The 23,804-nt window shown below is 40.4% G+C and overlaps 1 protein-coding gene across 4 annotated transcripts in view; it reads left to right on the top strand.

The window, feature by feature from the left end:
* Rad18 (RAD18 E3 ubiquitin protein ligase) overlaps positions 1-23,804 on the top strand; it is an 85,442-nt gene that overhangs the window by 13,683 nt on the left and 47,955 nt on the right. For 2 of the 4 annotated variants that reach the window (XM_063286290.1, XM_006237036.4), the window contains exons 5-10: positions 1,173-1,510; positions 2,972-3,071; positions 6,672-6,856; positions 10,414-10,490; positions 14,336-14,396; positions 22,846-22,974. In XM_063286290.1, the coding sequence (XP_063142360.1) occupies positions 1,173-1,510; positions 2,972-3,071; positions 6,672-6,856; positions 10,414-10,490; positions 14,336-14,396; positions 22,846-22,974 (890 nt within the window). Of the gene's footprint in view, positions 1-1,172; positions 1,511-2,971; positions 3,072-6,671; positions 6,857-10,413; positions 10,491-14,335; positions 14,397-22,845; positions 22,981-23,804 lie in introns of all 4 variants that reach the window. The other 2 variants (XM_006237037.4, NM_001077673.1) reach the window with 1 other exon arrangement.

The raw sequence follows: 23,804 nt of genomic DNA, 5'->3' as shown, positions 1-23,804 counted from the left end.
AATGTAATCTTTGTATTCTTTGTTCCTGGCTCTTGTTTTTGGTCTTACCATTGACTCAGGACATTTTCTGCAGTTTTAGGAAAGATGGCTGTGGTAGTTATCTGTGTCTTGTTCAGTATGGGGACTGGGGGATGTCTCATTTGTTGTCACTGTTGATTGATACTAGTTGTGAATTTTTGTTTTGTTTTTAAGTAGCATTTTATCAAATAGTTCTAGGCCTGCCAGGGCTTTAGTGAGACCCTGTACAGAAAAAAAAAGAAGAGAGAAGAAAGGAAGGAGGGAAAGAAAGAAACAGTGCCTTGATAAACCCAGACCAGCAGGAAAGAAAAACTATACTCTTTGAAAGTTAGTGCGTTTTGTTTTGTTCTGACAAGCAGTTACATTACCAGTTCTTTGCTTTTGTTCTGTTAAGAGTTGGTGCATTGTATTATTAGATTCTATTTTAGTTTTACACACATATATAACATGCATATAGATGTAAACACACGCATGCGTGCACATTTGTGTGAACACACTCTGCAGAGTGAACCCTTTTCCTAAGGTTCGGCCTCTGACATCTTGCCTCAGTCCCGAGGTCTCCATGAGGGTATCCGACTTTGGCTGGCCTAAGCAGAGCATCTTTCTAACACTGCCTCTGTTACCTGTTCACCAATGTGTTTCCTACCAGGCTCCCTCCCACATGCCTAGCACATTGCTCTCTAGTTCTCATCATCTTTGCCCCGAATTGTGCTCTCTTCTCCCTGGTCAGGGAGGTGACTTTTCCTGCTTAGATGTCAGTTCAACTACAAATCCGAGAAAGTGCCTCCAGGTGAAGATGTTGGGTCAGTGTTGGTCACCTCATTTGTCTCTCCTCCCAGGGGCCACACTTTTGTGTGGCTTGTGTTGTAGTGCTAACTCTTATTTCATGTCTTTCTCCAGATTTTACTTAGCTGTTGAGGAGTAAGTCTCATGTCAGCAGCTAGAACCCAGTATCCTCTAAAGTCCTAGTAACCGCCTTTAGTTCTGATTTATCGCTTTATTTCTCATTTTAAAAGAAACGGTTTTAGTTTGGTTGTGATTGTGACAGAAGTTCTGTGTTTCAGAGGAACTAAGTATTAACTAGGAAGACTTAGTGGTTTAATATACCTTGGCATCTTCTTTACCTGTTGTTTGTTTGTTTTGTATGTTTCAAGGACTCGCCTGCTGCAGTTTGCCTTAGAGTCACCACCTATATCTCCTGTGTCTTCCACCTCAAAGAAGGTTGTAGTTAAGGTACATAATGTTGAAGCCACCCAACACCCTGTCAAACAGGGGAACAGGTTAATGGATAAGTTCCTGATTAGAGAAACTGGTGATTGTGTATCCGAGTTGTTGGGAAAAGAAAATGAGAGGAAATTCAGCCCTCAAAAAGAGATAAGCACCTCTGCTGATATTAAAGAGACAAGTCTCCTAGGAAAGACGGCACTTGGTCTCTCGGATGCTAATGGTCCTGTGACACCCTCTACATCCACTCTGAAACTGGATACTAAAGGTAGGAAGTCGTTTTTATATTTGCCTTTTATACTTAAGGAAGCCTCACTCATGTGGTATGAGATTAATAGGCAGCACTTTTAAGGGAGAGTAAGAAAGACTAGACGGGGTTTCACCTCACCATGTCTCAGGCATTGATGCAGGCCATGGATAGGGGCCTATTTTATTAGTTTATAGATTAGCAATCAGAATGATTATTGCCTAATAGTTGTAGAGTAAGTCTTGTATCAGCAGATAGAACCCAGTATACTTGTGGTAGCTTTCTGTTTTTAGCTTGGAATCCTATCACCTCATCTAGTTCCAGTTAACCCTTAAAGAGGCCTTCATTTTATACCACTGGTTGAACGTGTCCTTGCTGTTCTGCTTATAGCTTAAGACCCTTTGGCATATGACAGTACTTCAGGGAACCTATCTTATTTCCTGGCTCTCCCAGAATGTCTTGATATCCCACTCTTCTGCAGTATACTCACAATGGCAGAATAACTGAAGCCTGGCTAGATGTGCTGCCTGTTCAGTACATACCGATTGCCTGGTACATGCACTCCTCCTTTGTTTATATATTAGCTCAGGTGTTTTCATGGTGCAGTGGTACAGAGTGGCCTAATGGTGACAGAGCCAGAATGGAAACCCACAACCAATCTCTGTGACCTTACCTTTTACAAAGAATGTGTGTGTTTAGCAAACGCATACAGCCCCCAGTTGAAGGCCAGTAGTGTTTACTGGAAAATTGAAATTAGCTTATTAGTACTTATATTTTTAAGGTTTATTTTATCACTTTATATTTTTGATTATGCGTATCAACATCTCAGCCTGGAGATCGCTCCATCTGCAGTTTTTGTTGTGTTTTTATTTCACAGGGATATGTTTTCAATTCTTGTAGAATTTTTTTCTTTTTTATCCAAATAAAATCTTAGAATGAACCATCCCATGTAAAATAGATACAATTCTCTGTGTTCTATTAAAAGTAGGGAGTCTGGAGACTGGTGCCACAAGCCTTCCTTCTTTGGCCACTGCATTTTAATCCATGGTGGTGTGCAACTCCACAAAGCTGCAGCTTTAATAGCATGCACTTGGCCTGGGAGCAGGGCGGTCAGTAGTTCAGCCAGACCGTAAGAAGCCAGCGAAGCCTTGGTTGCGCATAGGTGGGACCTCATTAGAGTTGCTGAGATTGCTTCTCCTGTGTAAGGTGGTCCTAGGGCCTGGGGAACCCCAGCATTATGGTTTCCTAGCACCTTGTTTCTAGTCAGCTAACTCCCAAACCTAATTGTAGTCTCCAGGCCCAGGATTCTGATCATGTGACTTCCCAAAAAGTAGCTAGTTCCTAGGAACCAGTTTGCCTGCCTCCTTGCTCTTTTTTAAAGAGTGTATCAGCTGGGAGTCTGTCTTTTTTCTGAAAGATGTCAGTTTGTTAATTTTTACCCTTTCTGTGGCTAATAAAGTTTCTCCCTTTCTTTTAATGCAGTGTCTTGTCCTGTTTGTGGGGTCAGCATTCCAGAAAATCACATCAATAAGCATTTAGACAGTTGTTTATCACGGGAAGAGAAAAAGGAGAGCCTTAGAAGGTGAGAAAGCTGGGCCCAGCCTCTGGCCTGCCTTTGCATGATGCCTCTGTGCTTGATAGGTGTGGGTCAGAAGCAGGACTCCTTTGTCCTGGGGACTTGCACTCCGCTTTCCTTCCTGCGTGAGTTTTCCTTTAATGCTGGTTTCCTCTCCATCCTCCTTTTCTTTCTTCAGCTCACCTCTGCCATATGTCAGTAGCAGATTAGCGCTTCCCACTGCTACATTATGACTTAGAGAAACTAGAGACTTAGAATTCATTTATCTTTTAAACTTTCTTTTTAAAGTTCTCAAATGGTCATGCAGAGAGAGGCCTTGCCAAAGAGAGCAGGGACAGCTTATATTTGAAGAATATAAATCTTTCATTGGTTCTTAGGATGTTTTAATATTTTAAATCTTTAAACAATTAAAAATGTAATGTTTTAAGTATTAATTTAAGTCAGTCCTACTGTTTATTTGTCTATTTGTCTGTATATGGTGCTAAGAATTGAATCCTAGTGAGCTTTTTCAAAAATTATTTTTTGAGGGCTGGAGAGAGATGGCTCAGTGGTTAAGAGCACTGACTGTTCTTCCAGAGGTCTTGAGTTCAAATCCCAGCAACCACATGGTGGCTCACAACTATCTGTAATGGGATCTAATGCCCTCTTCTGATGTATCTGAAGACAGTTGCAGTGTATTCATATACATAAAATAAGTAAATCCTTTAAAAAAATATTTTTTAATAGGCTGTTCAATAGCTTAATGATCCCCTGTAAAAATGATGCAGAAAAATATTTTTAGCTAAGTATAGTGATATGTGCCTGCAATCCTAGCATTCAGGAGGCTGAGACAGGAGACTCAAGGGTAGTAAAAATGACTGAAATGTAGGTTATCTTTGGCTACACAGAGCCATTCCAGCCCTGTGCTTCTAATTCCTCTTCCTTGCCGGAGGGTATATGTGGAATGTAATGACCTCTCTCCAAAGCACCGGGAGATGACATTCCAAGAAGGTGTGAGGTTGGGATTTGTGCCTAAACTACTGTGCTGCTTTGCATCCTTTGTGTACCAAAGTCACCAAATCTGGAAGAGTCCACTTGTGTGTTCAAGGAGTGATGTTTTAATTGAAGTGTAATTGCAGGGCTTTGAGAATTGCAGGGACTGGTGGAGACAATAAAGAAACAGAAGGGTCAGGTTTGAGCTTGGCAATGGTAGATGTAGTTGGGAGGAAGCATGGGCAGCAAGGTCAAAGGAAGATTTTATTTTTAAAAGCAGGGTATAGACCTCAATCTTCTGCATTATCAGGCAGTAACAGGACAGTGGTAAGCACAGGGAGTGAAGTGGGGTAAAGTTGGAGACAGTCAGTGAGAATTCAGAGAGCTGTGGAAAAGTCAAGGGGGCTAAAGACTTTAGTGACTGGAGAGTGGATCAACTCTTTATGTTCATCTGTTTTGAGGAATATTCTCCGAAAAGCATTCTCTCAGAAGGCAGGACTATCTTACTGTTTTACTTATTAAAACTAAAAAGGCGCCACTCAGTTTTTCTGAGTCAGTTTGGAGTGAACGCAGGTTCATGGGGCAGGCTGTACTGCTGTAACTTAGAAAGGCTGAAGTGGCGATGCGCTGTTACCTCATGGCACAGGCTCTCGTTGACCCCAAGCCTGGGCAGCACTGTGCCCCCGAGGACTGCCTTCCGATATCCACAGCTTGTTGACGGGAATAGGACTAGACACTCCTAGTCTTAAGATCTTACTAATTAATTTGCTGTTGTAATTTTGTTACTTAGTTAGAGGGAATTTGGGTAATCCAAGGAGATATCCCAGGATGACTTTAAGCCGTGATCTCATCCACTGCTTTCCCCCTTGTGTTTCACCCCAGAAAATGAGTTGGACGCAGCAGAGCTGAGTATTTTCTCCCTGAAGAGTAAGAAATTTGTACTGATGGTCTTGTTTGGATTGTTCTCTTTCTAGAAGGCTCTACCGTATTCTCTAATGCTTCTAGCTCCGTCCAGTGGCGTTCCAAATCTGGCTGCACAGAGAGCCTTGCCAGTGGGTCTCCAGTGCAACTTAGAGCTAGCCCATACCGCATCACTCTCAGTAGACTGCTGAGAGAGAGATCTTAGACCTGAGACAGACAGCTGCTGGTGTCGGTTGTGTTTTACAATTCCTAAATTGGCTTTACAGCACCAAAGATCATTGCTGAGTATGGCTGATAACCCAGACCCCATCCTGTGTGGAGTTGTCGTTTGGTTCAGAGCAGAGCTCTTTTCTATTGATGTCCTGGTTCTGAGACCCCTGACTTGTGATACTCAGCTTCACTGAGTCAACATAGCAACGAACAGTGTCATGTCATTCTTGGGGAAATGTTTCTCTGGCTTTAGTTTCTCAAATTCTTGATAGAGCTGATCGACATCTGGTGGGGTTTTCATTGTGAAGGCCAGTGAACAACACTGTAGATATTTATCAGAATTTCATAGTTGTAAATGTAATAGTCTGTCCTTGATAAAATAAATGTTTTAGTTAGAGACTTAATGAGTCACTCCTTCCTTGGTGCTTGTCATAAACACTGTAAAATGATTCAGTTGTTGCTACCTACTGTGATTTTATTTTACCATAATTTCATCAATCTTGTGGAGTCCAGTTGGATACCATTATAAGAACAATTTTGGAAAAATACACTCTTTTGAAGTTGCAGTCCTCTTACAATTACTAAAGTGATTTCTGGCTTTCAAACTTTCCTGATGGAGCATAAAAGAGATAATTTAGTCAGGAAATGATTCTCGTGTGAGTAGAACTGTTGTGTCTATACATGACTATAATAGTGCTCTCAGTATGACCTTTGGACCACTGCATCAGATTCACCTTGGGAAACTGGAAAGTAAAGACTCTCAGTTTCCACCTTTAGGACTGTACCATGTAGATGGATGCTGTGGGACAGTGACCGAGCATCGTCATTTCAAACAGTCTCTCCTGGTAGTTCTGAGGTCCTCTAAAATTTGAGAAGCACAGCCTTTTGTAAACTCTCTTTGCTTATTTTTTAAAGAATCTTTTTCTTTTAAACACTCCTAGTCTTAAGATCTTACTAATTAATTTGCTGTTGTAATTTTGAAATGATTGCAGTTGTGAAGACCACTTTGAAAACTGCTTATTATTATCTAATTGCCCTTAGGGCCGACCTCTAGTCGGAATGCTTATGCTGACACCCTACTCATCTATCTACCTTTGTGTGGTGTGGGTATGCATGCTCATGTGTGGGTACATGTATATGTTAGCATGTGTGTGAGCCAGAGGTCAACCCTGGGTATCATAATCAGGAGTCTGCTCTATCTTGTTCTTTGAGGCAGAGTCTCTCATCGGGGCCTGCCTGGCCTTGGTCAGTTAGGCAAGCTAGCTAGCAAGCTCTAAGGATGCCTCTGTTTCTATCTCCTCAACTTTTTATATGGATGCTAGAGACCAAACTAATGCTTATGAAGCAAGCACTTCATTGACTAAACTATTTTCCCATCCCCCTTTTTTTTTATCTTAATGTCTCAAATATTTTTCTAGTCAGTCAGGTGTTAGGAAGGTAAATTACTGTTTTATCTGAGAATATTTGATAATTCACAAGGTCTTTCTTGTTTGTTTGTCTTAGTTCTGCTCACAAAAGGAAGCCATTGCCCAAAACTGTGTATAACTTGCTCTCTGATCGTGATTTAAAGAAAAAGCTGAAACAGCATGGCTTATCTATTCAAGGAAACAAACAGCAGCTTATTAAAAGGCATCAGGAATTTGTGCACATGTATAATGCCCAGTGCGATGCTTTGCATCCTAAATCAGGTAAAGTAATACACCTGTGCTCATCTCTGGAAAAAGTAAGTATGTAGCTCAGAGATTTTTAAACCACAGAAAGAATTTTAATAAGTACCTTTGTGGTAGTAGATAAGATATGCAAATGAATTTTAGGAGCTGCCTGTAGAACACTGTGCTAAGGCAGTCTTCCTCTCAGGCTGTCTCATAGCCCCAGGTCTCTTCTCAGAGGAATCATTGTTGGCAGTTTTGAGTATCTTTCCAGAGATCGCAAGGTGGTAAAGAGTGATCTAGAGTCCTACACTCCTACTTTATTCTGAGTAACTGTGAACAAGTCACATCTGTACTTCAGTCTTATCATCCATAGAGTGAGGACTACAGTCCTACATGCTGTATGTGCCTTAGCAAGCTGTGAGAACTCAGTGGATGTTTCCATTGTGGTTATTATACATAGACAGCTGTCCTTAGTTGGCGCTGATTCATTAAAATGTCAGTCTCTTCACATAGTCTTCCCTCAACCATGCATTTTGGTGTTCTTTATAGGTAAGAACATTTAGAATTGCTTTGTTTAAAACCAAGAAGAATGATCTAAAAACCGAAAAATACATGGTGTAAATTTTCATAAAGTGATGATGCCTCCCAAGATTACTGTGACTATCCCCGAATCCCTCTGCCCCCAAGCCACTGGCTGTCTTAGACTTTGTAGACCAGACTTGCCTCAAACTCACAGAGATCCACCTGCCTCTGCCTTCCCAGTGCTGGTAACATGTACCACCACAGCAGCAGTCTGTCCAGCAGTTTACGCAAGCTAGACCTCTTTTTTTCTTTTTAAATTGTACATTTTTTATATTTTTCTGTTCTGCTTTCCATGAATTAGGATAAATGCATTGAGCAGTAGCCATGCTGTAGCCTAAATGTTATACTACGGTAAGATTTCTTCCACCAAACAAAGCCTATTATTTTTTAATTCAACCTCACCGAAATAGTTAAGATTGCAGAACACAGTCAGATTCTTTGATGGAGCATGATACAAATGGCCTCTCCTAGTTCTAGTCCTTAGAGCTCTTGTTGCTCTCTGAGCCCTCTTGTGTACAGCCTTATTGTCTTTCAGCATTCTGGTCTCCCTCTTTCCAATCACAGTGGCCTATCGAGCTGTCCTAAAGAGTATTCTAGGACTCTAGCCTGCAGCCTTTCACTCTTGTACAGTTCTTCTGCATGCTACTTCCAAAGGCCTGTGAACAGTATGACATGACCAGTTTTATCACAATGACTTCATTGTTCTATCCACATTTTTGGGTTTTTTTTGTTTTTGTTTTGGTTTTTTGAGACAGGGTTTCTCTGTGTAGCCCTGGGTGGACTAGCTCTGTTGTCCAGGCTTGTCTTGAACTCAAGAGATTCACCTGCCTCTGCCTCTCACAAACCAGGGTTAAAGTCATGTACCACCAGACCCATCTTGTTCTTTTACTAACTTATTGTAGCAGTTACTTTTCTCGTTGGTATGATCAAATAGCTAAGGAGCAACTTGAAGAAGAGAAGATTTATTTCAACTCATTCATTGCTGACATGCTGACATGGTGGGAAGGGAGGGCAAAGACTATGATTTGAGTGTGCAGCTGGGACTCCTACCATCTCAGCATGGCAGGAAACAGAAAAACGGGAGTGGTGGCATTCTGTAGACACAGCATGCAACTGATGCTCCTGTGTCTGAGCCTCTCAGTGTTTTTAAACTTTCTTGGAAGCCACCCTTGGCCTTTTGCAATCCATCAAAAAGTTTAGCTGGGATCTTACTCATTTTAGGTCATTGCAGTCTATCTCCTGGGGATTGCTTTTTGTCATCTGGTACTCTTGGTCCATCCCAGTCTTGCTACCTCTTTTGGGATTTTAGGGCATGTACTTGCTGTTTAACTTTATCTCTGGCAGAGTCAAGCAAAATTATGGTTGGATAGATTGCCTAGTTTTTCCTTGTCATTATAGTGCGTGGGATGCTGTTGTTAGCTCTCTACATCCTACACAGAATTAGAAGTCTTTCTGAAGATAGCTTAAGCCCTTAACTTGTACCCAACTCTAATAATATAATATAATATAATATAATATAATATAATATAATATAATAAATATAATACAATACATAATATTTCTTACTACTGTAGAATGTTTCAGAATAGTACTGGTGTTAATGGTTTGAATAGAATGAGAATACTTTTGCTTTTGTATTATGCCATGACTCAGAAGACTCATAGGAGTTGAACATTTCTTGTTTACAGAAATATTGTCTACATTATTTCTACCAGTTTTTCAATATTAAGGAGGCAGATACAGCTTAGTGCTTAGAGAAGAAAATCTTGTAAGTGAAACAGTTGCTTGAGTTTTGAAATAGGCTTGAGTAGAGTTATTTGAAGTGGGGATAGAGGAGATTGAAGTGGGTGTAGAGGAGAAGCACTCATATCTCCTCCATGTATCTACCCTCCAACATAAACAATTATCAAGCAATCCTAGCGTTTCTATGTGGCATTTTAAGCCTCTCTATAGAATATATTGAAGTAAATTCCAAACTTAATATCTTCTTATATTAACTGTGTATAGATGAATGTCGGTTCTTATTCTGTACCTCATGTACTTTAATAGACTGACTTCTGATACAGAAAGGCAGCATTTGCAAAATCTGCACCATTCGTGTTTAAAGAAAGGTATTTAATATATGACAGGACATTTGATCTCCTTGCTATGAGTGGTTGGAAATTGCTTTCACATACGGGTTTTGGAGGCAAGGGCATGTCCCTTGGTATTTGCAAAGCTCTCCTTGCCAAGTTTTCACTACATCTAATATATTAGAGTTAGAGTGGATATCCTCTAAGAACTTAACTCATAATAGTAAATTAATTTTCATATTTCATTAAAATGACTGTTTTTATATTAAGGAGAGAAGGTGGAAAATTACATAGTATACAGTTTTATTTTGATACGTAGATGAGTAGCTACATGTTAAAACTCCATATTCTTCATTTAATGTCCTGCTTTGAAATATTTCTAAACTTACTGTTTTAATTATTGTTCTATTGTAATGAAACACCAAGACCCAGGCAACTTATAAAAGGAAGCACTCAATAGAAGGTTTGCTTACAGTTTCCGAGAGTGAGCCCATGACCAACACGGCAGGAGGCATGGTGGCTGGCAGACAGCACAACACTGGAACAATAGCTAGAACTCACATTGATATGCAAGATTTAGGCAGAGACAGAGAGAGAGAGAGACAGAGAGACAGAGAGACAGAGAGAGATAGGTGTACTGGGCCTAAGTGGACTTTTGAAACATCCAAGCCCAGCCCCAGAGACATACCTCTCCAATAAGGCCACATCCCCTAATCCTTCCTTAACATTTCTATTAATTGAAGACCTAGCATTCAAATTTATGAGCCTGTGGAGGCCATTTTCCTCCAAACCACTACACTTATTTTTGAAAATTTGCAAAAATGAAGATAGAAATCTGCATGTATCTACCACCTGTCTTGCTGTACTATACCTCACATAGGCATAGAATGATGATCAGAAAGCGTGATTGTTTTCTTTTCTTCCTGCTTATTTTAATAGCTGCTGAAATCGTCCAAGAAATTGAGAACATGGAGAAGACCAGGATGCGCCTTGAAGCAAGTAAACTCAATGAAAATGTACGTTGAGTCTTTTTCTGTATTTATGTAGGAGTGCAGAAGGAAAAGTTGAATTGAACTTTTAAAATTAAGAGCCAGCCTTTGTGAATTCTTTTTGGTAGAAAATGTACTGGAACACGTTGCTATTTAGAGTATTAAGACTTCCGTACAGCTCATGTTTTTGGATAATGTCTGTGTTTAATAGACTTACAGCATAAAGTATAGCCTCACGTAGAGGTTTTCTTGTAAGCTGGAGTCATGTAGAAAAAGCCCATGTTGCTTCTGCTTCCTGTTCTGCCATGAGGTGAGGATGCCCCACTTCCATATACTCCTGCCACTGTGGTGCTCTGCCCTGGTGTCTGCGGCCAAGCACCCATGGTCTGAACACTGAAACCATGTGAACCATTAGCTAGGTAAATGGGCATGTCACCAGAACACATTGAAAGAAAAGGAAAAATAAAAATCATCTAAGATTTAGAATCTTTATACATACCTTGTACAATCATAAACATTAAGAGTGAATTCTGGGTTTACTCTGCTATTCTTGATGACTTTTGTAGCTCTTAGGAGACCTGGACCAGAGTTCACATTAACCAGCAACATAGCTTTCAGAGTTACCTTCCAAGTTTCTGTGAATCATAGGCCAACGTTTAATAATCTGATTTAAAGGAAGCAGGCACTTATATAGCTACAACACAATTGCCTACCATCTAGGAAGTTTAATATAATATTCTTAAGATGATGTTTTTATGGACCCCTGTTCACATGTGTGGGCACATGAAGAAACCAGACAAGGGTGGTAGATCTCCTGGAACTGGGGTTAGAGGCATTTCTGAGTTGCCTGATAAGGGTACTGAGAACTATGCACAGGCCTCTGAAAGAGTAGCAAACTCAGAAGAGGAACTTCTGAGCTATCTCTTTAGCCTGCTATTGTCATCATCGTCATCATCATCATCATCACCATCATCTCCTTTTCCTTGTCTTCCTCTTCTCTTTCCTCCCTTCTCCTTCCATCTTCTTTTTTATATATTTTTTTGAGATAGGGTCTCACTTTTTAGTCTCGCGTGGCCTGGAACTCACTATATAAATCAGGCTGGCTTCAAACTCAATAGAGATCTACTCGTTGCTGTACCCAAATCACTCTACTCAAATGGTCCTGGCAGTGGCAGCGCCTGTTCCTCACTACCCACCCCAATGTTCTGGGTTCTTGAATGAAAGTCAGTCAGTCTGTCTGTCTGTCTGTCTGTCTGCCTGCCTGCCTGCCCCCCCCCCATTTTAATATTCCTTAAACAGCTCGGTGGCTAGGCTACTTCCAAACCTCCATGTGGCTAATATACTCCCCTCAGATATTCCCGAGTTATTACTCACTAAAACCTATATTCCCTCTTGGCTGCCCTGTACTCATACCTGCAGCCCTCTTGGGCTGAGTTCCCCAGCACCTACATGATGGCTATGTTCTATGTCCAGCACACCTCAAGCATGGCTTCTACTTCTTTCCCAGCATGGGAGCTATCTCTTTTCTGCTCCTCCCTCAGTCCCTTGCCGGGGAATCCTAAAGTCCTGCCTCTTTCTCCCTGCCCAGCTGCCCACTGGCAACTTTATTTACCAATCAAAACTAATTTGGGGCAGGGTACCTCAGCATATGTGCAAATGTGTGAATTCTCCTGCAATTTTGGGGACCAAATTAACATACAGCATTAGACCAAATCCACAACATCCTCTGCCTCCCAAGTACTGGTATTAAAGGCATGTGCCAACAATCCCAGCTAATGAAATAATACTCTTTTTTGTTTGTTTTATTTTTAAATTTTCCTTTTTTTAAAATATTTTAATCAATTTGTTTTCTTTCCCCAACTCCTCCCTACTTAATAATTCACCCAACTTGATGTTCCAACATTAAAAATCCAAGAAACACAACAAAAAACTCAGAAAAACTAAAAGAAATAGAATAAGACAAAAAATAATAAAACAGAGTACACAAACAACAAAACACCAACCCCATGGAGTCTGTTTTGTGTTGGCCGTCTACTTCTAGGCGTGAGATAGCCCTGGAGTGTGGGCATGAGTGACACTCCATTGGAGAGAACTGACAATCCCTTTGCGAGTAGGTATCAATTGTGGATAGCTTCGTGGTTAGAGGTAGGGCTTTATGTTCACTTCCCTTTTCTCAGTGCTGCAATTTTGTCTGTTTTGAACTTGTGCAGGTCTTGTGCATGGTGCCACAGTCTCTGAATGTATAGATGTATTAGTCCTGTTGTGTCTGGAAGATGCTTTCTTTGGAGTTATCCACTACCTGTAGCTCTTAAACTCTTCCCACTTACTCTTCTGCATAGATCCCGAACTTTGAAGGGAGGGATTTGATGAAAATATCCTATGTAGGGCTAAGTGTTCCGAAGTCTCTCACTCTCTGACCATTGTCCAGTTGTGAATCTCTTTGTTAATTACCATCTACTACAAGAAAGCTTTTCTGATGAATGTTGAGTAATGCTCTGATATACGGTGTATCACTATGTCATTAGAAATCATTTTATTGCTGTGTTCCATTAACAGATTAATAGTGGGCTTCCCTAGGCCCATAGTGTATCAGTCTGAAGTTCTTGACCACTTTAGTAGGGTCATGAATGTGCTCCAACTAATGGAGTGGGCCTTAAAAATAATTTTAAAAAGTGGTTGGTTATTCTTGGAACCACTGTTATTCCTGGAGTCTGTGCCACTCTGTACCAGTATATCTGTAGGCAAGTCTCTGTGGTAGGTTGCAGGGTTTGAGTGATATTGATAATTACTTTACTTTTCTGCTAATTCAGTACCATGAACTCTAGTCAATAGTCAGGGGTGTAGCTTTAAGCTCAATTTCTGTTTCATTGATATAAGTTGTGTCTTCGATAATAGGGCCATCAGGCAATAGGGAATAACCAGTAACTTTGACAACAACTTGTAATGTTTGGAGGTGTCTGTGAGGTCCCTTTGGTTTATATGTGTTTCGGTTTTTGGTATTTTCGTGTTTATTTTTTATCAACTATTTTGAGTTGGCTACAGATGCCTTACATATTTTATTGGATTTTTCTATTTATGGGAAGAAGGAAAACTTTAAATCTCTTTACAAATGAGTCTCACCTTGGCTTTAAATTCGTGACTATTGCCAAGGTGCTTAGTATAACATGAACATTTGTTAAATTATGTAAACAACTAGGGCTGTAGATGGCTCAGCAGGTAAGGCCACATGGTGTCTAAGCATGTGAGCTTGAGTTCAAATCTCAGCACTCATGTAAAAGGTCACACATGGCTGTGTATGCCTGTGACCCAGTGTTGGGGAAGGAGGGACAGAGGACTCCTGGGACTTCCTGCTCACCAGCTAAGCTCCAGGTTAGTGAGAGACCCTGTCTCAAGAAAATACGCAGAGAGCTGAGAGCAGGGCACTCAGTGTTCTCTGGTCTCCGTATGAGCACAGGCATGCACATCCATACCTACTTGCATAAAGCACCACATACACACTCAGGCACATAGCCTAAATCATGTACACAACCTCTCAGACTTCACCGTAATATTGTTAAAGTAGAAAACAGTATTTAACCATGATGGGATTTCCTTTCTGATACCACTGGGTTTGAGGGAGAGTCTGTTCATCACCCTCCACACACTTTTTAATTAAAATCTGTTGATGAAAAAGAAGTGCTAAGTTAGACTGTACTGTTTATAATTATAAAATATGAAGCGGGAAACAAACACGCAGGTTCTACACAAAGATCTCTCTTTGTGTTGGGAAAAGCCACAGTTGAGATTTCGAAACTTGGGCACTGATTTCTGTTTTTGTCATGTTGGATGGATGGAATTCTAAAGATTCTTCTTCTTCTTTTTTTTATTTTTAGGTTATGGTTTTTACAAAGAACCAAACAGAGAAGGAAATAGAGGAAATTCACAGTAAATATCGTAAGTTGTAAAAACATGTACTTATTGTAAAGAACTTAAGTTGCTGTTTTACATCTTTAGTAATTAAAAAGATGGTTGTTGTTAATTCTCAAATAATCTTGTTAATGTTGCTTCAGAGACTGGGTTTTAGTGGAGTGTCTGTGTGGTGCCTGCCTGTTAGGATCTATGACTAACATCGGCTTTGAGCTCATCATCACCGAGAACTTGGCAAACATGAGTTAGTTCTCAGAAAGCATTATGTGAGAAGACGGTGCCGACATAGAAGCATGTGGGACCGCATCATGTCCCAGGCCTACAATGACATTTCTTCTGGACAGAGATACAGCACTTCTATGGCTGGGAGATTTGTGTCAAAAATAGGCTTCCTTCTCTTCTTAGCATCCTCTCATGTTCTCATTTCCTTTTCCTGAGTGATCTGTCTGAGTATGTCTTTACCTGGTGACACGGTACTGTTTTTGTTAACTAAGTAGTTGCTATTTCTTTACTTAGTTGATGGTTTCATTTATTTATTTATTTGTTTTTTTTCCTGAGACCGAGTCAAGAGTCTCTTTGTATAGTCTGGGCTGTTCCTGAACTTGCTACATAGACCTGGCTGGCTTAGAATACACAGAGATCTACCTGCCTCTTTTTGAATTTTAATTTAACTTAGTTTTTGGAGTGCTGAGGATTGACTTTAAGGTCTTGCATATAGTAGGCTAGCATTCCTGGAAGAGTTAGATCTCTAGCCTCAAATTTAATGAGGACTGGAATTGCTTATTGCTCCAGGTCCTAGCTGATTCTCCTTCTCATTCTTCCAGCCTTCCTCTCTCCCACCCACTCTCCCTGTCTCTTTCTCTGTCTCTTTTTGTTTATTGAGACTGGGTGCAGTGTTACTTAGCAGGTCAGTATTGTAGTCAAAACAAAACAAAACAAAAAAACAGAAACAAAACAAACTATAATTTTTTTCTCCTCCAAAATGTAAAAATAAGTGTACAAATCTACTCTTACATAGATGGAATAACAAACTTTACTTACTTTCCTCCATTAAAAAAAAATGGATCTGGTGAAATATATGCGTCAGCATCTGTTTCAGACGTTGGTAAACAGGTAGGTAGTACAGGGGTGTGAGAAAAACCAAAATGGAAGCCCCGTAGTCTGCTAGCCGTCTTCAGGTAGTAGGTTGGAAACCCGCTACTGCCGCTGGGTTAAGGCCGACACCATAGCTGTTAGAAGCTACGGTAGCCAGGGTTTGTGGCTTCCTGAGTGTGGAAGACGAGCCTGCCTTGACACAGCCAGCCAGGCTTCACTGGTTAACTCTGTCATTGCTTGATGTCCTGTGATGGGATCGCATGATAGACTTGTCCGCATCACTGTGTATGTATGTGTATTAGCTTAATCTTTTGCTTCTAAAAAGATAAGGGTGGTGGGGGGAGTGTTTTCCTGGCAGTGGCAGTGCATACTCTTAACCCCAGCTCTTCAGAGGCAGAGGCAGGCAGATCTCTGAGTTCAAGGCCAGCCCGGTCTACAGAGTGAGTTTCAGGACAGACAGGACTACACAGGGAAACCCTGTCTTTAAAAACAAAACCCGGTGTGTTCATTTCTTTATTGTTGAAGTTTTTGGAATTTTTATTATACTTTTTATTGCAACTATTTTTATCAAATGGATGATTTGTAAATATTTTACTTTAGTTAAGGATATGTATGATGTTTAATTGTGAAATTATGACAGCTGTTACTCTATTTTGAGCAGCGTGTAAATGTTGATCAACACTTTCTCTCAGCAGTGTAGTGTGTATACTAGCCAGGGCAGTAAGACAAGAGAGAAGTAATATATAGATTCAAAAGGGAAACAAAACTTGTAAATCAGAGATGGTAGATGTCCTTTATAGTGGTGTGAACCATGAAAGAGAATATGTAACTTCAGATTACAAGAGTTTAAAACATTTGCTCTTGAAAAGAAGTAAAAACAAAACAAATAGCCAACCATTGATTAAGATAAAGTATCTGTAAATCTTAGGTCTGACAGAGTATAATGCACTATATAAAAAAGTAATGAGGTAGATACCACATTAAGAAAATGGATAAGAATATGAAAAAACTCTAAAGAAGATATTCCAGTGGTGTAAGAATTGCATGAAAAGATAGTTTCATTAGTCTAAAAAAATGTAGTTTTCTTAATCACTAATCTATTGTGAAATACATATTAAAACTTTAACAGCGAAATTGTGTATTCACTGAAGGGACGCTTCAGTGAGCAAGTATCTAGAAACACCGTGTAGTAAGTCCATGTGTGGTAAACGAACTGGTCAGTGAGGAAGAGGGAGCTTTTGGCTGGTGAAGGCTAATCGATAAGAGTTAGAAGCATTGTGGCCTGAGAAAAGCCAGGCTAAACAGTAGAATGAGCATTATTCCACTCATATAAAATTATAGAAGGACTAAAGATGCAGTGACAGAAAGCTTGTTGGTGCTATCAGGGACTGGATGTCGGGTAACAGAACTGTGGAAGGTCAAAAGAGAACTCTTAGGTGGTTTAGTCTTTCAGTTCAAAATCATGTACATAGCTACTAAATTCTGTGTGTCATACATGAGAAGTCTGATTTTTTTAGTGTGAAGCATGTTCTAATTTTTGCAAATAACTTTAATTTTTTTTTCATATGTATTTTCTGAGTGTGTGTGCATGGGATGACCATCTGCCACAAAATGCATGTGGAGGTCAGAGTGGGAGTCTGTCCTCCCCTCCCACCACATGGCTCCCAGGGATTAAACGCAGCTGTCAGACTCATTGGCAGGTTTCTACCTGCTGAGGCACCTTTCTGTAAACAGCTTTAATGTCAAGCTGATCTTCACATTTGATCTTTTCCAGGGGTTGTTTTGGTCGATGGGTAGGAGAGATACCTGACTTGATAAGAAAGGTAACTGGGAAAATGAGCATTTTATAAATTTTTGGGAAAGGATACATATTATGCTAAAACTTAATCAGTATTATTTCAGAAAAGTTAAGCAAAATTTGAAATCACATTGATGAAATTGTTTTTCCACACCACACTACATTAAAATTCACTGGTCTGCCCTGTTCTTTCAACAGGTCTTTCATATGTGTGTGCTTTGAAGTCTCATTTGTTAGTCATTTGGTATATTGGCTTATTAAGCTCAAAACATTTGCAGATAGCCTTCTTTAATATCACCACCAGTGTCATCAGAAGAGGTATTGATTAGGAAACTGCAACATTCACAGTGTCACATTCTCCTCCTTCCTGAGAACACTTGATTCTCTGTTTGACAGGAAGTAGTGACGCTGGTTTTCCTTGGCGTTCTTGTTCTTGCTTTACCATTTACTTCTGAGAACCTGTGAACCAGATATCTAAGTGTGATGGCCATGCTTTGCTGTGCTTTCACTTCTAGGTGTTATCCTGAGACAGTTATGGTAGCAGTCAGGAAGTTGAGGCAGGGGATTGGATCCTTGAGGATGCCTGATCTCTGTTCTAGGACCTGCCTCCAAAAGAGGAAAGGTCCTTTTGCTGGCTAATTTCATGTCTGCTTGATACAAGCTAGAGACATCTGAGAGGAGGGAGCCTCAACTAAGAATGTGGCTTCATAAGCTCAGGCTGTAGGCAAGCCTGTATGTTGGATACCTTATTTAGGGAATGATGTGGGAGGGTGATGATGCCATCCCTGGGCTGGCTGAGCAAGTCATGAGGGGCACGTCAGTGAGCAGCACCCCTCCATGGCCTCTGCATCAGCTCCTGCCTCCAGGTTCCTGACCTGCTTGAGTTCCTGTCCTGTTCAGTGATGACTAGTGATAGAAACTGTAAGCCAAATAAACCCTTTCTCCCCTAGTTGCATTGGTCATGATGTTTTATTACATCAGCAGAACGCTAACTGTACCCCAAGAAATAAATGGTTGTCTCAGCTCACAGTGTCTCAATGCTTTGATAGTTTTCACCATGGAGGATTTTAGAAAGGCATGTCATATACTCAAGAGCCAACATCCAATTAAATTAATTATTTTTCTTACTATTCCACCTAAGAGGTATGTTTGGTCTATCTTCCATATATTTATTTATAGAGAGAGAGTTGCTGGGGATCACACAGAATAACCATGTACCCTGTAAGTAGCTATCATGCAGCGCACCATCAAGATAGTTTGAGTCAAGTTGATTTTATGTTTTTTTTCTAAGTAGAATTGTATGCGTACTGAGAGAAACACATTATTTCATTGACATATACTAGGGCACTAGACATTTTCTCCACCATTGATGTCACACCATTCATATGTCATTGAAATGAGAAGACAGATGGGGGCTAAAGTGATGGCCCAGTGAGTAAAAGCATTATTTTTGCAGAAAACCCAGGTTTGGTTCCCAGCTCCCGCATGGAGACTAACACTACCTGTAACTCCATTTTCCAGAGGATCTATATCCTCTTCCTGGCCTCCATGGGAACTGCACGTATGACATGCATAGGCATAAATGGAGGCAAAACACCATACATGTAAAATAATAAATCTTTTTAAGTAACAAATAGCAGCTTAGTATGATTATGACAATATGTGTTACCTCATAGTCCTTGGAGGAAAATTTTCAGGGATCCTTAGTTGTACTGTACTCTGAAATATTCTGTTTTAGAATGTAGATGATGGAAAGAAAAGTGTCAAAAGTGTCATGGTATAGACTTGAGGCAGAAGCAGCACTTGGAAATACAGGATTGGAAAATGTAGTTCGATGAACCATTAGTTGTGCCCCACAATTCATTGCTCCTGTTGCTGGGCAGCTATGTAAAAGGCAATAATGAAGGGCTTGGGGATAGCAGACCTTGACAGTGTACTCTGCTCTCCAGTGGTATTGTGGAGAGGAGGGGTCAGAAGTGAGACCATTCATAAAGTAGACAGCTCTTTGGGAAGTGTTGCCTTGTCAGGAGAATAGAAAAGTGAAGTAGCTGAAGTGAGTTTGGGGTCAGGGAAGTTGTTTTTTTTTTATTTTAAAGTTTGGTATATAAGTTGAGAGGTACTTATCTAAGTGACTTTTAGGCTTTTGAAATGTATCCCTTAGCAGAAATGCTTTGTATTACACGATTAACTACATGCACATATTATGGAAGCAACTTTATCACAAAACTGTATTTCCCTTTACCATTTCTGCTACATGTTGGTATACTCCGTTCTGCCCTCTGTTTCATTAAGAAATGAAAAGCCAGTCCCTGATCTACTAAGTCTCATTGTCCTGTCCCCCCAACCCCAACACACACAATCTGTGATACTGGTTTAAAAAAGATTCTGTATATGGATGGTCTTAGTGATGGAGGTGGGAGCACAAGCTAGGGCTTGGCCTTTAATTCTGACACAGTTAGTGTTGTTTCATGATAATGGCTAGGAAGGTAGAGCGTGCGTACACAGACAAGGGGTGCCCGTGCTTGGAAGAAGGTAATTTCTCTTAAAATAAGTCTATGTTTTTGGTCCTGCGTGGCCAACTAAGAGGGTCCATAAAGAGGTGTGGTGGGGTTTGAGCCACAGTCGTTTTGAGTTGGTAGACATGGACTTGCTCATCGGCTCCCACAACTAGTCAAACCACGTAACTTTTAAGGGGTTATTTATTTTATGTGTATGAGTGTTTTGCCTGCATGTATGTCTGTGTGCCCCATGCATGCCTGATACCTACATGGGTCAGAAGAAAAAGTTGGATCTCTGGAACTGGAGTATCGGATGGTTGTGAACCACCAGGTGGGCTTTGGTAACTAAACCTTCCTCTGGGAGTAGCCAGTTCTGTTAACTGCTGGGCCATTTTTGCAGTCCCAGGTCCACTTAAAACATTTAAGAAGAAAATTCAAGATAGCTAATTCAAACTAATATTTTAGATTCAAGAGTGTTCTTTGCCGAATAGCAGATCTCTAAGATAAGTGAAATGATGAGTGGGAACAATTTTATTAGTCATAATCTGCTGGCATCATTTATTTTCTCTGCAGCAGTCTTGAACTGCTTGAACCAGAGCCAGAGTGGTGGCTGTTAGTTTTTGTTCCCAGCCTTGCCCTGGGGTAACTAGATTCAGGCAAGAAAATGACACTTTATAAATCTGGGCTTTTAAGTACTCTAGGGGTAAAGTCATTAAGCCCTTCTAAGTTTTAGTTTAATTACTTCAGAGATTTTTGAACAAACCTTAAGTCACAATCCTAATGTTTACTTGTGGCTTAGGAAAAGAAAAGAAGAAAATGGCTGTGGTAGTTTCTGTTGTCAGTGTGATAAAATCTAAAATCACCCTGGAGATGGGCTCTGGGAATGCCCGTGGGATATCTTTATTGTGTTGAGAAAACCCACCCATGGTGAGTGGCACCTGGTTGGAATACTAGATTTAATTTTGTAATAAAGGTTTATTTTTTGTTATGTGTGTGAGTTTTTCCTGCATCTGTGTCTGTGCACCATGTGTGTGTAGTACCTTCAGAGGCCAGACGTGGGCATCAGATCCCCTGGAGCTGGAGTTACAGACAGTTATTAGTCATCATGTTGGTGGGAATTGAAGCCAGGTCCTTTAGAAGGGCAGCTAGTTCTCTTAACTCTGAGCCATCTCTCCAGCTCCGTGAATCCTAAACTACCCCCCCCCCCTGGGAGCTGGGGACCGAACCCAGGGCCTTGCGCTTGTTAGGCAAGCGCTCTGGATCCTAGATTTTTTAAGTGCTTCAGAGAGAGCCGAGCAGCAACACTGTATTCAGTGTTCATTTGTTTCCCTGTTGTGAAGGAGATGTGACCAGCTGCTTCAGGCTCCTGCTGCTGGACTGCTCTGTCTGAATAAACCTTTTCTCCCTAAGTTGCTTTTGTTGGTGTTTTATCACAGCAATGGGAAAAGAAACCAAGATAATAAGCTTATATATACTTGGCTTAAACTGCCTATGCCCAATAGCAGCTCCAGAATGATAATGGTAGTGTTGTGTCCATGCATTCTGGGAGCTGAGGAAGTAGATGAGATGATTCTCTTTAGATGCATGGAAGATCATGAAAGAAATTATTATGTCCTTCTGTGTAGACTCTTCCCTGCTTCTAAAGAGTTTAAACCCCCAATATGACAGTTCAAACCATTTGTAACTCCAGTTCCAGGAGATCTGACACCCTCTTCTGACGTCCTTGGGTATACTTGTCAACATAAAGACTTCCAGACAAACACTTAAATAAGCTTAAAATAAGGATAAGTAAATATTTTAAAGATTACAAAAATAAAATAGAAATTTAAAAACTGATTGAAGATTGGGAAGATGGTTTTGAGGTATACCAAAGAGAATCAGTGGAGCAGTCTGACTTGTGGATAAGTAATATAAAAAGGATTTCACATGGAGGCAAAATAGCTTTTTCCATAGTGGGGTAGGGAGTCAATTGAGCTGATCTCTGGCTGAGGCAATCTTACATTCCTATAGAGAATTGTTTTCTATGGCTGTTGGTTACTTATAATTTGCAAAAGGTACTGAATGGTTAGAATCCAGAAAGGGTAGCTCTTGGCATGCCTGTACAGAATCTCACTCCAGTGCACTCCCTGGTCCTCTGTATTGTGCTAAATGGAGAAGGGAGAAACCAAGTGTTGAACAGTGTATTGTCAGCTGTGTGGGGGAAATTTTTAAAATTTTGTTTGCGCCATTATAATATTTTCTAAACTGAGGGCATTGCAGACAGTATTATTTTGAATAATGGTTACTGCTAAGTAAGGTACAACTTCAGCTGCTGGAAACAGGGTTCAAACTCACAAGTGTCCTAACCTTTGTGCTCTAATACCGAGGGTTCTTGAGAGTGTATTTTTAATCTCAGGAATGATGATCTTAAAGTGAGGATAGTGAAATTATGTTTTGAGGTGTTAATGTGGCAGTAAAGATTGCTGTTATGTATCTTAAAACAGGAGACACTGGTGAGCTGCAGATGTCAAATGTAAACTCATTCTGCTGGGGACAGAAGTGTTAGGAAAGCATACACCTACTTTCCTACAGCCTCTGCTTTTGGGTCAGTTATGATAATCCACTTAGTCTTAGTAGTCTCGTGGATCTTAAACATTAGAAAGCTATCTTTTGAATGTGCTTTGGAAGGTGTCAATCACCAATGTGTGGCACATGCCTGAAAACCCAGCATTTGGGAAGCAGAGGCAGGAGGGTTACCCATTTGAGGTCCTTTATAGTTACAATGTGAGTCCCTGCCTCACTGAAACAAAATGAGAGAGTAAGATGGGATGGGGGGAGGAAATGGTTATCAGTCTGTATTTCATGCGCTGTAGAAAGTGCCTCCATAAAGGTTTGGGAAGGAAAAAAAAAACTTGGAGTAGCAAATGATATTCATTCATGTTTGCTGTGGTGGAAGGGAACGATGCGGAGAGCCCCTAAGCCCTTGTGGTCTCCCGTGTGGCAGCGTCTACTTTCCGTGCAGGTGATTCTGCAGAGATGTTGCTGAGTAGCTCAAGTTTGTCATGTGCAGATGCTTCACACACTCAATAGTTCTTTTGAATTTCAGGAAAAAAGCACCAGAATGAATTCCAGCTTCTGGTGGATCAGGCCAAAAAAGGATACAAGAAAACTGGCAGAATGTCAAAAGCTGCAGTAATGAGGAAAGATGAACCTGCAGAGACACTGCCATCTGAACGTATGGGTGAGACTTAATCTAAGTGTAGTGAATTTCCTTACTTTCTCCTGTATTTACTTACTCATTTTGTGTATGTGTGCGTGTGAGGAAGTTACAGGGTAACTTGTGGGAGTTGGCTCTCACCTTCTGCCTTGTGGGTCTCAGTGACCAAACCCCAAGTTGTCAGACTTGGTGTCAAGTGATTTCCCACTGAGCTGTCTTGTTTGTCCTCTTTTTTTTTTTTTTTTAACTATAAAAACTATAAAACCAGTGTCATTTACTGAAGTTATTCAGTATTTAAGGTGTGGGGAGTATTTTTTAGATAAGATTAATGTAGCAATTATTGGCCTCAAAGTAGCTTATTGCTTGCTTCAGAAAAAGGGAATTGTCCTGAAGTCTATTTACCTCGTAGGTATGAAGCACCCCAATCATAGAGGTGCTCTGTGATTGTCTAAGTGTGAGGATATTTTCAAAAATTTATTGCTGAAGACCCTAAGACAACCTACCTGGAAAGAGAATTGTTTTTGTTGCTGGCTCTGCTGTTTACTTTGGGTGAAGAGTCTAAAGCTTACGCAGTTGGTATGCATTACTTAGTTTTGCTCTAACTTTAAATTTGAGATTATTGTTGTATTTCTGTTGCTAATGCTTTGGTCTATGAGCAAAACAGAGTCATAATGGGGAAATCCATTATGACTTTATTGTGACAAAATGCATATCACATGCATTTTTACTAATTCATGGGTGCATAATTCATGGCTGTTGAATGCTTTCCTAACACTGTTTAGTGGTCTGTCTATGCCCCAGATCCTTCGAGCATCCCCAGTACAAACTGCGCACGGTGCAGCATGACA

Source organism: Rattus norvegicus, chromosome 4 (assembly GCF_036323735.1).
Source record: "Rattus norvegicus strain BN/NHsdMcwi chromosome 4, GRCr8, whole genome shotgun sequence".
Taxonomy (NCBI): Eukaryota; Metazoa; Chordata; class Mammalia; order Rodentia; family Muridae; genus Rattus; species Rattus norvegicus.
Note: the sequence above shows the minus strand (reverse complement) of the source record. Positions and strands in the feature narration are given on the sequence as shown.